Genomic DNA, 15,318 nt, shown 5'->3' on the forward strand with positions numbered 1-15,318 from the left:
TCAAGGAGTGAATCAAAACAAAAGGTTTTCACAGTATCTTCCCCAGCATCAGAAACAGATCAAGTTTCACCTCATTCCACAGCAGTCAGGGAATAGTTCAGTTCCTGCCCTGGGCATTTAAATCTTTGTCAAAGTAAGCCTAAAATTTCCCACTGAATCAGAACTCACTGCTTTTTCACAAATAAAACTGCTTCTTTAGAGCTAGGACTTAAGTCAATTCCAGTGTCTCTCCAATAGATAATGACACAATCCAATGACCCAGGAGAGCTCATTACCTGTACCCCAACCAGAACTAAACCCCGACCTTCAGTGCATTTGTTCATGATCAAAAATACCCAACGTGGATCTAGTACAAGTGATTATTAGCCATGGTCACTTCTATCTAATGTCCAATTTCCAAATCTAGAGTCAAATATCTGCCAAGTGATTTTCCATCTGTTTTACAACATGCCCAGAATATACTGTACAAAGTTATAAAACTGAGTAGTGGCAAAGTATATTCTTGCTGATGCACACATATTAAATGTAAGACTTTCCAAAGTGCTATTAATCATTGATGAATATAGTCATGCTGCAAATCCAAAGGGATTACATACAAATACACCCACACACCACATGTCAAAATTTCTAGTTATTACATAAAGTTCACTGTTTCGCTTCAGAAGATAACTCAAAGATTTTCTAAGTAAAAATTAGTTAATGTTTAATGAAAAAATGTGTACACTTCCTATACAAGAAACGATGTCCACATACACCTTTGATTTAAGTGTCCTGTAACCATCTACCACGACTAAAGTTCTTTAACTGTTCAAGAAACAAAATATCCAGAGCCATTTTTAAACTGACATTATACTCAATTGCTCGCTAAATTATAAAGACAATTATTTACCTTAAGAAAAGGAAAAAGGTGGTGATCATTTCACAATACATGTAAGGCAAGTCATTATGCTGTACACCTTAAACTTACTTAGCGATGTATGTCACTTACAACTCAATTAAATTTGGGAAATAAGAAATAGGATAAATCCACATGTCGTATTATGACTAATTATGGTCTAACCCTGGAAATTTATTATCCACCACATCACTGGTATGGGCAGTGGGAGTGTGGGTGTGGACAGGGGTACTGCTAACCATCACACAGCACACAGGACAGCCCCCCACGACAAGGAATTATCTTACTCAAAGTGTGAGTCATGCTGAGCTTGAAAAACCCTGTGCCACAACAATATTCAAATGTAGAAACAAACTAAGGTGTAGAGCCCGCTCTCAGATGCAAAAATCCCTATTGCTTTAAATATTGGAAAAACAACCCAATACAAGATGTAAGTGTAGGGGACCTTGTTTTATGAGAAATGCATGAAGATGTACCACAAATCAGTGCTCAAAAGGGCCCAGGCAGACCATTGCACTGTACACCTGAAGCTGAATAATATTGTATGTCAACTGTAATTATATACATATACATATATATATTGAACATATACAAATGTATATGTGTGTGTATATATATATATATAAATGGTCACGGGATGTGGAGTACAGCATAGGGAATAGAGTCAATGGAATTGTAATAGATTTATATGATGCCAGAGGGGCAAAGATTGGGGAAGGGGGCTTATCACTTTGTGAGGGGTGAAATGTCTACCTAGTACATTGTTTTGTACACCTGAAACTAATAAAAATAAATTTTAAAAAAGGGCCCAGGCAGTTAGAACTCTTAGATAAATACAATTTCTATGAGTAAGTTTGCAGAGTTGTGGCAAGTAAATTAGTGTCTAAACTCTCATCTCCCCTTGGAAAGATGAGGGGGTGGGGATATTAGGAGCACGGGGATTTCAGGAGAAGATATGTTGAGGCCTACTGTCAGAGAAAGGGAAAGAAAAATAAAAGCACATAAAATACATGTGTCTTACTGCCTCATGGCTCACACACTATCCAGGGGTCAGGTCAAGTTAATAGGTTCCCTGAACATTTTTAACACCTCCAATTTCCTCTCCATCTCAACTGGCATAGATAGGCCATCATCATTCAGTTGGGTCATTACTGTAGTTCCAAAACTAATTTAATTTCCCTCAAATTCTTCCTCTAATCCATCTACCAAATCAGGGAGACAGTCATCTTTCTAAAATTCAAATATGATCATATTACACCCTGCTGGAAATCAGTGACTCCTTCTTACGAACAGGATAAAAGTCGAGGACAGAGATCCTGGAAAATTAATGAATTCTGACCTGTACATGATCCCACAGACACTGAAAAGGGCAAATCTACGTGGTTCTGTTGAGTTGGAAATTAAATATAAAAGGTCTGGAATTCAGGAGATAGAAATTTGAACAGTGTGTTTGTGAGATTTAAACTGGGTGCACACACAGATGCATTGTGTCAAATTAGATTTAAACATTGAAAAATGTAAAATCAACAACATAAATAAAAGGAGATCAATCAGATTTGAAAAAGGACCAAAAGTAACTCTTAGAAATTGAATTTTTTTTTTAAATCTTTGAACGTAAGATTAGGTAGAGCTAAAAAATGAATGAAATAGAGCACTGAAATTACCTAGGAAGCAGCCCACAAAAAGAGATGGAAAACAGGAAAAGGAGACATGAGAACAGGATAAGAAGGTCAATTTTAAATATAGTGATCCATAAGGAGAGGAGAGAAAAACTGTGTGGTAGGAAACGGAGCAGAGTCAATATTCAATAAGATAATGGTTGATAATTTTCCAGAATTTATTAAAATATATGAATCCTAAAATTCATAAAGGACAATAAATCCAAAGCAAGGGGAAAAAAGAACCATATCTAGATGCACCATAGAGACACCTGCACAATATCTATGAGAAACAAATTATATCAACCAAAGAGAAAATTGTATGCTTTCAAAGGATGCAATTATACTGGTTAAAAGACTTCTCAAAACCTGAACAAAAGCCAGGAGACAATGACAGTATATTTTCAAAGTATTGGGGGAAAAAAATACCTGTAGTCTTACAATTTTAAAGATAAATAACACTAAAAGGATTTCACTGCTGTTCCTATTGAGGTCACCTCATGCTGTGGAACCCAAGAATGGTACATACACAGAGGAAAGAGAGAAACTGGGTCCTGGTGATACTTTCACATTCCTCTGTGCAGGCAACTCTGTCAGCCTTAATTTTGGACACATTAGTTTTTTCGGGTAATACATCTTCATCAACTTGGTTTTGTTTTTAACCAAAATGTAAGTTAAAATATCAGAGTTATCTTTAGCATGTATATCCCCCTAAGGGGCTGTCCCAGTGTCTAGCTTACTTAGAAAATGATTTACTGAAAGGGACCTTTTGGAAGAGTTTGAACATTAAAGACTAAAAAAACAAGAAAATCAGTCAGAGTCCATAGGACGCAATTTAAGAGAACAAAGGAGAATGAGTTCAAAGGAATACATGGAAAATAAATTGTGAAGTGGCTTTGACTAAGCAAAGTCATCACTCTTTTCTTGCCTTGGGAGAGCATTTGATTCAGGCCAATCTTTTGCAATTTATTGGCCAGAGGTTCTAAAAGATGCCGATACTTCCCACCAATGTAAGAACTTAAACTACTAGTACAAGTCTCAATTAATTGCATTTGTATTTTTTTTATGATTAGAACAGTATGAGAGTTGGCAGTAAGTAGTTCCTGGATATCCTGAGGCTACTGGGTCACTATCCTAACCATTGTAAGGAAATTTTGAATAAGCAAAATATATTACTGAGTGCCTCCACTGGAAAACTATGTATTGTTTACAGCAGACCCTTCCAGATTAGCTCAGGCTAGCCTTTCACTGCCTTTCAGCTCTTATACAACTCCCGGAAGTTCTAGATAACTGATAACAGTGCAAAATCATCTTTGCCTATAAACATGCAAATAATTTGTCTAATGGAGGTCCAATTGACATCCTTCCCCCTACCCTTGGAAAAGCAGTTTTGTCTACTTGTGAATTCATTTCAACATTCCTTTATTCCAATAAAAATTTGCGCTTCTCTGGATTATAATATCTGTCCTGTTCCCTCATTAATGAGTTAAGTAAAATCCTTAATCCACGCTCATCTTGTATCTGTATAAAACTCATGATTTTAGACCTTTTTGAAAAGTATACCTTAACACCGTCAAAAACAATATAATAATTTTAAGAGACCAGATTTCTGAAGCTTAATTCAAAATAATTCAATGGCAAAGTTTTCGCTTTAAACCAGTTTCATAAATGTAATCATCGAGTTGCACAGATTTCATTAAAATATAATTTGTTAGTTTTATGTCAGATGCATAATGTGATTGAATCTTACAGATTACATTCTGATTAACAAAGTTAAAGTTAGAAAAAGTCTAAAAGGAATTCCAACAAACCTGCAAACATAAAACACTAACTGCTGTCCATTGTAATATGTTTTATGAAGTCACCTATTCAACAATGATATTCTTAGCATAGTAAGTGGAGCAAGATAAAACGCCTCTTTTGCCCTTTCAGACACACTACCAAAAGAACCACTTTATGGACAATCTCTTAGAAATAATCTCTCTCAAATATAATACTCAACATCAAAAAATTCCAAATGTGTGTAAATGTTACAGTGAGCGGGAGTGATATTTTTTCCAAAGGTAACAGGCAAAGAGCTCTACTTTTATGTGTATTTAATGTGCATTGAATTTCTATCTGCCCAAATTACATGGTCGTCCCTAGGAATTTTTTCAAATTTGTAAAATTTCACTCAAATTCCAAAAAGTTCTCCATCCTTTGCTCCTTTATCCCTCCTCACCACCCTTGTAACTGATCATATTGGCATTGCCTCTACCACAGCTGAGGAGCCTGGAAAAGAGGAAGGGGGTCACAGGTGAAGCACAAGAACCATGAGAACGTGTTGTGGTCACCTATGTTCTTAGACCACAGTGTTTACTACACCAAAATACCATTTAGAAGTCACGTTAAAGATGAAAAATCAAATGCTTCATCTAATCTATAGAATTCTTATTCAGGTCTAAAATTAAATTCATGTTGCAGCAAGAAGAGATAAAATTAGGGACAATTTCCTGACTATACGATCGAAATACACTTAGTTAACGTAGAAGTCATAGACTGTCTTTGCCAGATGAGCATTTTATAACTCCCTGGCCTCCAGATGGCTAGGAAGACTTAAATGATTCCTTCCATTGGCCTACAATCCTCTATTACTTAGATGTTATAATTCCTCTTTAAATAATACCTATTTTTAAGTACTTAACACTCTACTAAATAGTTAACATGTAAATATTCTATCCGAAAAACTACCTTACAAGTATTAGCATCTATATTTGTGCAAGGAAGGAAAACAGACCCAAAGAGATTGAGAAACACTAGACCACTAATAATTAGAAAAACTGAGAATTGGGACAAAGTCTGTCAGACTCCACAAATTACCTCTATTATACTTTATCAAGTCTGTGCAATATTTTTTTTTCATTAAGTCTCAAATTTAGACTGCAAACTTAAGTTTAATATCTATTACGTTATTCATAGACTTCTACCTAGTAACATAAGGGGGATGGGGGAAAGATGTTCTAGGGATTACAATAGGCCTTTTGCAATCCTGTTTATTTTGGTGAAACAGAAATGAAAACAGAATTTTGTCATCTTAAGATGACTCATTTTAAGGGGTGTGAAAAACTTGCCTGGCTGTTTTGCTAGAAAATAAACCACTTCTGAAAACTAAAAACAAAATTTGAGAGCAGTGAGCCAGATTTTTGTTAATTATATATATGACTTTTGAGTGCTTCCTTAGACATTTTTAGATAACTGCATGTTTCATTTCATTCCTTTAAGGTCCATTCATATCCATACTCTAAGGACATCATTACTACATTCTTCTCCAAATAGCTCATATTACATTATGATGATAAATGACTATAGCAAAAGATAAATTCCAGAAAAGTCTCACAAACTATAATGCTATAAACTTCCTAAAATAAATTACCCTAACATCTTTAGGTCATCATGCTCATTTTAAGTAACTTGACAAATTTAAATATAGTTCCATCAAAATTCAGCAAATGAACCACTCTAGCTGGCCCTTTTTATCCATTCTCAGAAGTATAAATACTTACCCCGTGTTCCTTAGCAGCTGTGACAACTTTAAGGAGGACGTCTTCCTCAACAAAAGGTCTCACCGCATCGTGGATAATCACGACTTCCGGCTTCGAGAGCTGAGAGTCCGGCTGATCTTGGGCCAGTGCTTTTAGTCCACTGAATATTGACCTGTGGCGGGTCACTCCAGCTTCGACTAGTGAGATGCGTTGATGCTGGTACCTCTGAATAATAGCCTTCATTGCTTCCATGTTCTCTCTAGTTACTGCCACGACAATGTCCTTTATCCAACATACTCTAAAAGGAAATTATGTACACATTTCACATAAATTGATTCTTAAACAACTAAAGTGAAGCTGAACACAAAAAATTTAATTTTTAGTAAGTACTAGTATATCTTCATAGAGAGATTAAAAACTAAAGTTAATAACTGAATCAGTTTTATGGATTTTTATCAAGTCTAGTAAAGAGGTTAACAAAAATAATCAGTGACTATGTCACACTACAAATCTATAGAAATGCATAGATATATAGTATTTTATAATACATAGTGTGAAATATAGGTATATATGATATATAGACAGACATTGGAAATTTCTGACTTAAAAGTTAAATTTGAATAATGACAATATTAATCAATAGATTGAGGGAAAAAATATAACAAGAATATGCTTTCAAACTGATTTTTCCCAAATAACTTTTTTCTCATCTAATAGGAGCAATTCAAAGCACTTTCAAATTCCAAAAGCCTATCTCTTTCAGGAAGTCCATTTGGCACAAAGCTGGATAACACAAACATTGCCTACATCGAGGTGAAATACTGTAGCTTAAATAGGGAAACTATAATAATTAAATTTGTATAAAGCAGGTTTGAATAAAATGGGAAAAACAATTCAATGAAATATAAAATTAAAGGAATCAAACTGTTGATTCAGAAACACAATATAAAACTATGTTTTCATCTGTTGTAGAACATTTTCTTAATGAAAGAGCTATATGTGTACATTGAGTGATGATTGTATTTAGGAAGTTCGGGAGACTTCTTTTGAACACCAGTGCTAACTGAGGGTAATATCTTTGCAGACTGTGTTCCACAACCCACAGGCCCAAACCAGGAAAACTCCCTCCGACTCATTGTATCAATTCTGAATAAAGGTCACTTTAAAATGTAATGGAATTCTTAGCCTATGAGATCCTATATGTTCATGCTATATAGTTAAAAACCTTAAACACAATTTTACAGAGATTGGAAGAGTCATGAAATTACTAAATAATGAAATTAACTCTATTGAAAAACAAAACAAAAAAAAAAAAAAAACAACAAAAAAAACCCTTGGGTTGCTTTACTCAATAATTATCAATCTCGTACCTTCCATTATTGAACAAACCCTTCCCATAACCCAAACCTTATTCTGCTTGTGGCTATAACAATACTACACTGATGAACAAAACCAAGAGCTACTTTATAGACACACTGTCTTTTCATTCCTTTAACAAATTTTTATTGAGCACCAAATAAATGATCAGCATTAAGTATACAATAGAAATAGTCCCTGCCTTCACAATGCTTACAGATGAAACAAATAAGAACACCCACAAATAATTGCAAGCCATGACCGAGTGCTGTGAAGATGTCCACACTCCAGGATTGCAGCAATAGAGTATTTGACCAGGAGACAAAAGCCTAAGATGATGCTGCCTAAGGAAGCAGAGTTCGCTGTACGATCCAAGTGATGAGGGGCAGAAAAATAGGCAAAGCGGTTTGGAGGAAGGGAGAGAGGGCTGATGTAAGTGAAGGCCATGACAAGGTCCTGATGGGCTGGGAGGAAATGGGTGGAGTTCTGTGAGCAAGGGGGAGATGAGCCCATGAAGAGGCTGGAGGCCCAGGCTAGGCGAGGCCAAGAGGACCTCCCAGCCCATGCTAGGGGTTTAAGTCTTTACTCCTGAAAGTAATAGGAAGCCACAGAAAAGCTGTACACAGGAGAGGCCACACTAAAAAATAAATAAATAAAAAGAATATTCACCTCCACCAATGTTCTATGACATGACAGTTGCAGAATGATGGCTCCCAAAACATGTCCATCTCCTAATTCCCCTAACCTGTGAATACGTAACCTTGCATGCCAAAGGAACTTTGCAGTCGTGCTTAAGGATCTTGGGATGGAGAGATCATACTGGACTGTCTGGGTGGGTCCAATAAAATCACAAGAGGCCTTTTAAGTGAAAGAGAGCAGCAGACGCATCAAAGGAGATGTGATAACAGAAGCAGCAAGCAGAGTGATACAGGACCACAAGTCCAGGGACACAGGTGACTGTCTAGAATCTAGAAAATGCCAAGTAAATGCATTGTTCCTAGAGCCTCCAGAAGGAACACAGTGCTGCCAACACCTCTATTTTAGCCTACTGAGACTGACTTTGGACTTCTGACCTCCAGACGTGTAAAATTTGTGTTGCTTTAAGCCAGTCAGTTCACGGAAATGTTTGCAGCAGCGATAGGAAACTAACTTAAGAGCACAAATTTTACTCTGGCTGCAAGGTGGAGAATAGATTGGGTAGGGAGAGAAAGGATGCTGAAAGACCAGGTAGGAGGCTGCTGCTGAAGTCTGGGAAAGACAATGATGGTAGTCTGGCTACCAGATGGAGCTTCTAGAGGTAAATTATAGGTCATCGACATTAGTCAGTGAATTGACAAAATAAGTCAATTATCACATACTATAAAAAATAGCTAACATCAATTAAATGCGATGTCTTAAGCATTAGTAATGTTCTAACTCCTGTAATCCTCACACACTCTATGCTGTCTCTCATAATATGGGAAACAAATCAGAAAGCTATCTGAGATACACATTATACTTTATTTTCCTACCCTACCATCTTATGCCAAAAAACACTGGAAGAAAAAATGCTTTTACCATTTTTCATGATAGCAATATAACATTCCACCTTCGAGAATGTAGACTCCATGAAAGCAGGGACAATCTCTTTTGCCCTTTGCTTTACGCCTAATACCTAATAATAGATAATTATCTCTTGAATAAATAAATGACTTTGGTCTGTCTTATCTACCTGTAGCAGTATGACGTCTTACAACACTGTATAGTTTCAAAGATTATGAACACACAGAAAGCTCTTTTCATTATCCTGGTTAGCTATAAAAATCAAGAATGAAAACAGCCTTCCCTATGCAAAGTGATTTTGTTGATTGTTTTGTTTCAAGGTGTTTGAGTCTTTACTCTAATTTCTAGATCCTAAGGCTCCGAAAGGGCCAGGATTATGTTATGTCAGACACTTGGGGGAATTTTAATCACAAATGAAGACAATGCAATAATCCACCGAACACCAAAGAATAAAATTAGTAATCAGTACAGGCCATAAAAAGGACCTGGAATAAGACTAAGTGTGGGTTGCTCTTTGTTTTATAGCTCATTCACCCTCCACTCCTTTTATTGCAAATATAACAATCGATGGAACTTATGCTGTACTTACATGGTTTAGAATTTTTACTGTACTTAAGTCCTTAGGAAACGACAGTGACAGTTCCTCAGTGTCCCCTAAATGTGGGGTTTCCCAAGGTTCTGTCTCCATCGTCACAGCTGTGATTCAGGCAGTCAGCTCTCCCATAACTTAATGCATCAGCCTCTTAGCTGGTCTCCTTCTTCTCATCTTATCCCAATACAATCCAGTCTCACCACTTCTAGATGATTTTTCTCAAGTGCAAACCTGAGACCATCCCCTGCTGGCTCTTAAGCAGGGCCATTCAAGACCTGGCTCCATGTACTTCTCCCTGCATCACTTAGTCTTGTGCATGCCCCTCTTACTCTACTGACCACATTCTCTCTCACCCCCATTCTTTGCTTGTGCTGCTTCCTTTGCCTTTCAACACTATCCTCTCACTCCCCCTTCCCCACCCACTCCAGCCTGAGTCCTCTTTCTTCACATTTCAGTTCAGATATGGCCTCCTCCAGGAAGCATTCCCTGTCATTCTGGGCGAGGCATCACTGCTCTTGGCTTCCAGCCGACTCTTAACCACCAGAGAGTCTTATCAAGTACCATACTATATCCTGTTTTATTTTCTAGCTCCCTCAGTAGACTGCTAACTCATAGGAAGCAAAGACTTCACCCCAGGATTTGGCACCAACTAAATTTTCAGTAATATTAATAGAAGCAGCAACTGAGACGTAGGGGTTGTTTGCTAGGTGCCATGCACTGTGTGGAGCATTGGCCTGCGATATCCTGCACTATCTCACTTAATACACAAGCTCTCTGAGAGAAGTCTCTGTTATAATCTCCATTTTACAGAGGACACAGGCAGTGAGCTGCCTGTGATCAAGCAGTTAGGAAATGAAGGGACCTGGGTGGATTCCAGGCTGACTTTGGAGTTCACATTGTTAACCTCTGTGAATGCACGAGCACAATCTCTGAAACAAAGGTCATAACATTCAGGAGAGAAAAGATGATGTCTGGATCATTGTGCCTCCAGCACTTCATTTGGCATTAGTGTTGAACATATAATATGGCTTCACTTGTGGTCAAAAAAAAATGGTCAAATGTCTTGTAATTTCTTATAATTCAAGCAAAAGTTTGTATTCCTTCATTCATGTCTTCATTTAGTCATTCAACAAACATCAAGCATCCAGCATTTGCTACGCACTATGCTAGACATGGGTGATATAATAGTGAATGAAGACTGGCAGAATTCCTGACCTCAAAGACCATATGTCAATAAACATCTTAAATGAACAGAGAAGAGAAAGCTTAAACAATTAGAAAGGAATAAAAATTGCTCTTGAGTTTGTTTATAGAAAAGAATTTCTTAAAGTAATCAAATATTTCAGTTGTTTATTAATACAACATCACACTGTTTTTTTCTTTAAGATAGAGAAATTATAAAAACATGTTCAACTAAATGAGTGAGCAGGATTGTTCAATAAGAGCTTAATTACTACCCTAAGCTATTCACTTCCATTGCTTTCCATACTATATTTTAACAGAAAAATAAGTTAAAAGCAACTATATAACATTGCTGGGTTTTGATCAAAATTATGTTGAATTAAATGTTAAAATATGGAATTAAGAGGGAGAAATGATGGGACATTGCCTGACACAGAGTAGTCATTCAAATATCTGTTCAATGAGTTAATAAATTAATGAATGAACTCTCAAAGGGAAATAACAAATTTACTGGAATGCTTTAAAATAGCTATAAAATAATTATCTATGTTCTATCAAACAGACAGCAGTCAAAGTAGATATAAATAATTACAAACAGATAAACGTGTGACCTTAGGCTATTTCACACCATTGTATGAAGCTGGACATGGAAAAGTGTTTCAAACCAGTGACTTTCAAACTGCATATTTCAGGACCCATTAGTGTGTCATAAAATCAATTTAGCAAGTTTAGACTAATATTTTTTTTAGTAAATGAAATAGAAGTTAATAGCAAAACTAGAACACATAGCAAATCGTAAGGATAGGTTGTTTTTATGAAATTATTTCAAATATGTGTGTCTTTATATATTTAAGTATATGTTTGTCATTGAGTCACGATGTAAGGTGTAATTCTTGTAACAGGTCACAATAAAAAAGTTTGGAAAACACCATTTTAGACCCTTCTTAAGAGATAATGGGCTTAATACGCTATTTTGTTCAGCAACCAAGCATATACTCAGCAGTTGCAAGGCTTTATGAGTACTGTTTGTATTTCAGAGGATTTATTCACATTCTTTTCTAGTTATAGAATTAAGAGCCTTTTACAGTATTAAAATTTAATAATGCAGAATCATGAAAGTGAGAAAGACCTTAAGTACCTCACACAGTGCCTACTAAACAAATATTAGCTGAATAAATGGATCTGGTTGACCTCCTGAGTTAAAGGCAAGTCCACACTGAACCCCCCGGAGCCGGATTTTATCCAATTCTCCTGAGTGTTTCCTGCCTAGCACATTCCACAGGCAAATACAAAACGAACCTCATGCTCCGTTACCCACACAGACATTTTGTGGAAGAAGTATAATAACTCAGATGTTATTTTCTCCCAGAACAACATAAATATGTACAGGAATACTCTGCTCAGATAGTTTAATAAGATCAGTTGAAAGATTTAAACAAACGTTTTCTAAAAAAAAACAGATGGAAAATCAGGTCCTGTTAGCACCTCTCAAGAGCTCTTACAAAGCTTGGCCCCAAGGGATAGGGGCAGCCCACTGCTTCAAAAGGTCTTCATGAAAATTAGGCCTCTGGATTGTACTGTTGCCCTAATTTATTATGTAGATTGCCATTTCTCCGTACCCACCATGATATCTTAGCAGAAAAATGTTGAATTTGTGTAAAAGGGTCAGCTTCTGATTGTCTTCACAACGTCAAGTCTCCTTACCATGGCCCATAAAGATTTCCAGTTGTCAAGTCCAGCCCACCAGTCCTAGTCTTATCTCTTGTGTTGAATGAGCCCCAACAAGGGCAATTGGGAATTTAACACAAATCTGCAATAATCTGATCTGTACAAAACATAGTCCTATTGTATTCTCTGTACAAAGTAGGGCTATTCCTTCCCTTGACTCAGACTTGACCCTTTTACTGATAAAGCATTAAGACTATCTGAGCATCCCTATATCTGAGCAATCACTCAACTAAAAGCATCCTAAAGGCCTTTCTAATTCTGAATCCCTAATCCAATTAATCGCTAAAACCTGTCAATTCCTGTCCTCTAAATATTTCTCCTGTCCTCCCTGGTCCATTCCTATTTTCAGCTTAATTCAAGCAATCAGCATTGCTCATTTGGATTAACATTTATGTATTTATTTCTATTCTATCTTGTTCAAACAGAATTACAGTAGTTTTCAGAAACATTGGACAGAAAAAGAAAACAAAAAATGAAAAACAAGGAGAAAACAGAAAATTATATATAATCCATAAGTTAACACATTGAAAAACATAGCAAGAAGTCTGAAACACTAACTAAAAATGGACTTCTGTTGATTATCCAAGTGATAAGACAAGAAAGCAACCCAATCTCAATCACAAAATCCAGTTTCCACAACAAACACATGTGAATGGACAAAAGAAATTTTTTTTTTCTTTCAAATTCATCTAGAGTTAATCAGACTCAAGAAGACTAATTCACATTAACCAAACTAAAAAAGGACTGACACATGAATTAGAATGCCAATATTTCAATATACCTTACCACCACAAGGTCTAGAATGCTTTTCATTAGTGGGACAGCATATTTTCCACCTATAAAAGATTTGTATGGGAAGCCAATTTATAATAAGATTTTTGATGAGCATGGTACCATATCAAGGAAAAAGTTATTTTAAGCAGTGTCGCCCACCTAGAACTGGAGAAAAATTAGGAACTGTGGAGAAGGCCGTGCCAGACTTTGTTCAAATCTATTATCAGAGGAATTCACACCCCACCCAGCCCACCACCAACACTAAGAATCTGCATAAGAAAGGCCAAAATTTGCATCTGTAACTTGCTTTTGTTGTGATTGTCATTTTAATCTATTTAGCTATTTCAGGTTGTCTAACTCTCCTTAATGACACTTTCTCCCCTTAGATATTTGAAACCAGAAATTAGATTAATGGCAGGAATTTTTACTTCCTACTTCAGATCTGAAAACACATTGTTGAAACAGTGAAATTTAGATGTATGTGATCAATTATGAGTGGATTTTACAACTTCACTGTCAGAACTTTATGCCCCTGCCAACAATACCACTTTCACATGATTTCTTTTCTTAGAGCAACATTTCCTCTCAGAAACTCAGATCATAAAGTAATATTAGGTAAGAGGTTCATAAACTTTGACCTCAGTTCCTTGTTAGTAAAAATGAGAAAAACCAAAGCTCTATTCCGGTTATATAATCTGTGGTTCAATAATCTATATTGCAATTCCTTCCAGAAGGCCAAAACGTAGCTTTCAAACTCCTAGAAACTTTCATCAACTTCTGAAGGCCCTTGTTCCCAATATGAACTAGAAATTAGTTGTTATTCGTGATTCTTTTAGTTAAACCCGTAAGCACACACCTGAACTACAAAGTCGTGTATCTTAATAGTACGTATATGAACATATATAAACATGTGCATATATACTTATACATGTCTACACATATATATACATAATGGCTAATTGTAATAAATATATCTCCACACAGCTAATTTTTACATACTTTCAGCCTCCATTTGTCTAGACAGAGCCTTTAGCCAACACATCGCAGACTTGTGAGAGTTCAGAGATTCTTTTGAATCTTATTTAATCTGATAAAACAGTTATCTCAGAAATGGCAATGGCACACAAGTAGAACTTGTCTAAACTAGAAAACTGTATTTTTCCAATTCTGCCAGCAGGAACACAGAAAAAAAAAAACACAATCCGAAGTCCCAACTCACAAGCTAGATTTTCTCTCAATGTCTCCTCCAACTTCTCACTCATAGACGAATAGGGGCTTCATATGTAATACATTGTTTGAAAAGTGAAGAAAGTTCCTTGAGTTTACCTGAGAGGCTAAGGATCTCATCCTTGCAAAATGCAGTCTGGCTATTAATTCCGCAATTGCCATAGAACATTTCAACTGGCCAGGGGCTGTGCTGCTCCTGAGCCAGAAGGAAGCCTCTCTAGGGGTCTGACAGGGATCTAGGAACCTAACTGTTCTTTTGAAGGTTTCAACCAGTTGTCCTTTCAGCTCTCTGTCTACCCCACCTTCGGAATTACCCTGAACCTTTCCAAGGTCCTATGACCAATCAACTTGCTTCTTCACAACTGTTCTGCCTGAGGGCCGATGTTTCCACTTTCTTGGGCCTGTTGTATCTGATTGGTTAGCACGCCTTTCTTTCTTCCAGTTTTATTGATATATTTTATCTGCTCTACCTCCTTTTGCATTCATTTTTCCCTTGTGTGGCTATACCTTTTTAGTCCTTTTGGGTGGGTAAATGAAGGAGTGGAAATAAATATGTTTGAACGACATTGTTTAAAAGCAAGACCGATCATGTTTCTTTACATTTCCCTATCCCAGTTCAGAAATTTGGGAGTACTCCAAGCTTCCGGGGTACTCTTTTTCTCTCTACTAAGCCCTAACTAGTTTCTTGTATATTGGTTCGAAGTTCCAAAAGAGAAATCAACCCATAATAGCTATTTTTCAACAAGTATCTTTAATTTCTTAGTCAAGAAAGAACTAAGAAAAAGATTACTCACAACTCCACAAACCTTCCTGGCAAAAGGTTAAGCAAGGAAAATCCTAACT

At 36.4% G+C, this 15,318-nt stretch overlaps 1 protein-coding gene across 2 annotated transcripts in view; it reads right to left on the bottom strand.

Annotated features, from left to right (window-relative positions):
* The window catches only part of CRPPA (CDP-L-ribitol pyrophosphorylase A), a 215,473-nt gene that overhangs the window by 197,278 nt on the left and 2,877 nt on the right, over positions 1-15,318 (bottom strand). For both annotated transcript variants that reach the window (XM_019727133.2, XM_074340804.1), the window contains exon 2: positions 6,096-6,372. In XM_019727133.2, the coding sequence (XP_019582692.2) occupies positions 6,096-6,372 (277 nt within the window). The remainder of the gene's footprint in view (positions 1-6,095; positions 6,373-15,318) is intronic.

Source organism: Rhinolophus sinicus, linkage group LG09, assembly GCF_036562045.2.
Source record: "Rhinolophus sinicus isolate RSC01 linkage group LG09, ASM3656204v1, whole genome shotgun sequence".
NCBI classification, from domain to species: Eukaryota; Metazoa; Chordata; class Mammalia; order Chiroptera; family Rhinolophidae; genus Rhinolophus; species Rhinolophus sinicus.